Source organism: Penaeus monodon, chromosome 22, assembly GCF_015228065.2.
Source record: "Penaeus monodon isolate SGIC_2016 chromosome 22, NSTDA_Pmon_1, whole genome shotgun sequence".
Classification (NCBI taxonomy): Eukaryota; Metazoa; Arthropoda; class Malacostraca; order Decapoda; family Penaeidae; genus Penaeus; species Penaeus monodon.
The window spans coordinates 8,132,372-8,132,637 of NC_051407.1; the positions used below are offsets into that span (position 1 = coordinate 8,132,372).

The window sequence follows — 266 nt, forward strand, 5'->3', positions numbered from 1 at the left end:
CTTGTTCCACCATTTATAGATTCTCCATGTGAGAGTCCACCTCCAGAAGGTGCACCCAGATTGTAGCCCTGAGGCGCTGCAAAAGCCACAGCTGCTAAGGAAAGCAAAGTCTGAAAAGACAGTTTTTACTGTAAAATTAAGCAATAATAAATGGAAATATGTGTTCTGCAGGACTTACAGTTAATTCATAATTTTAATTAATCTGTTTTTGTGTTACGAGGAGATATCATGTAGAAATACAAAAGGACTCTATAAGCATTATTACT

At 36.5% G+C, this 266-nt stretch overlaps 1 protein-coding gene across 1 annotated transcript in view; it reads right to left on the reverse strand.

Moving 5' to 3' along the window:
- LOC119587545 (ATP-dependent RNA helicase A-like) overlaps positions 1–116 on the reverse strand; it is a gene marked incomplete at its 5' end in the record, with an annotated part of 903 nt that extends 787 nt beyond the window's left edge. The window contains one exon of the mRNA XM_037936267.1: positions 1–116. This exon is cut by the window's left edge and continues 787 nt beyond it. Coding sequence (XP_037792195.1) covers positions 1–116 — 116 coding nt within the window.
- Between the last annotated feature and the right edge of the window lie 150 nt (positions 117–266).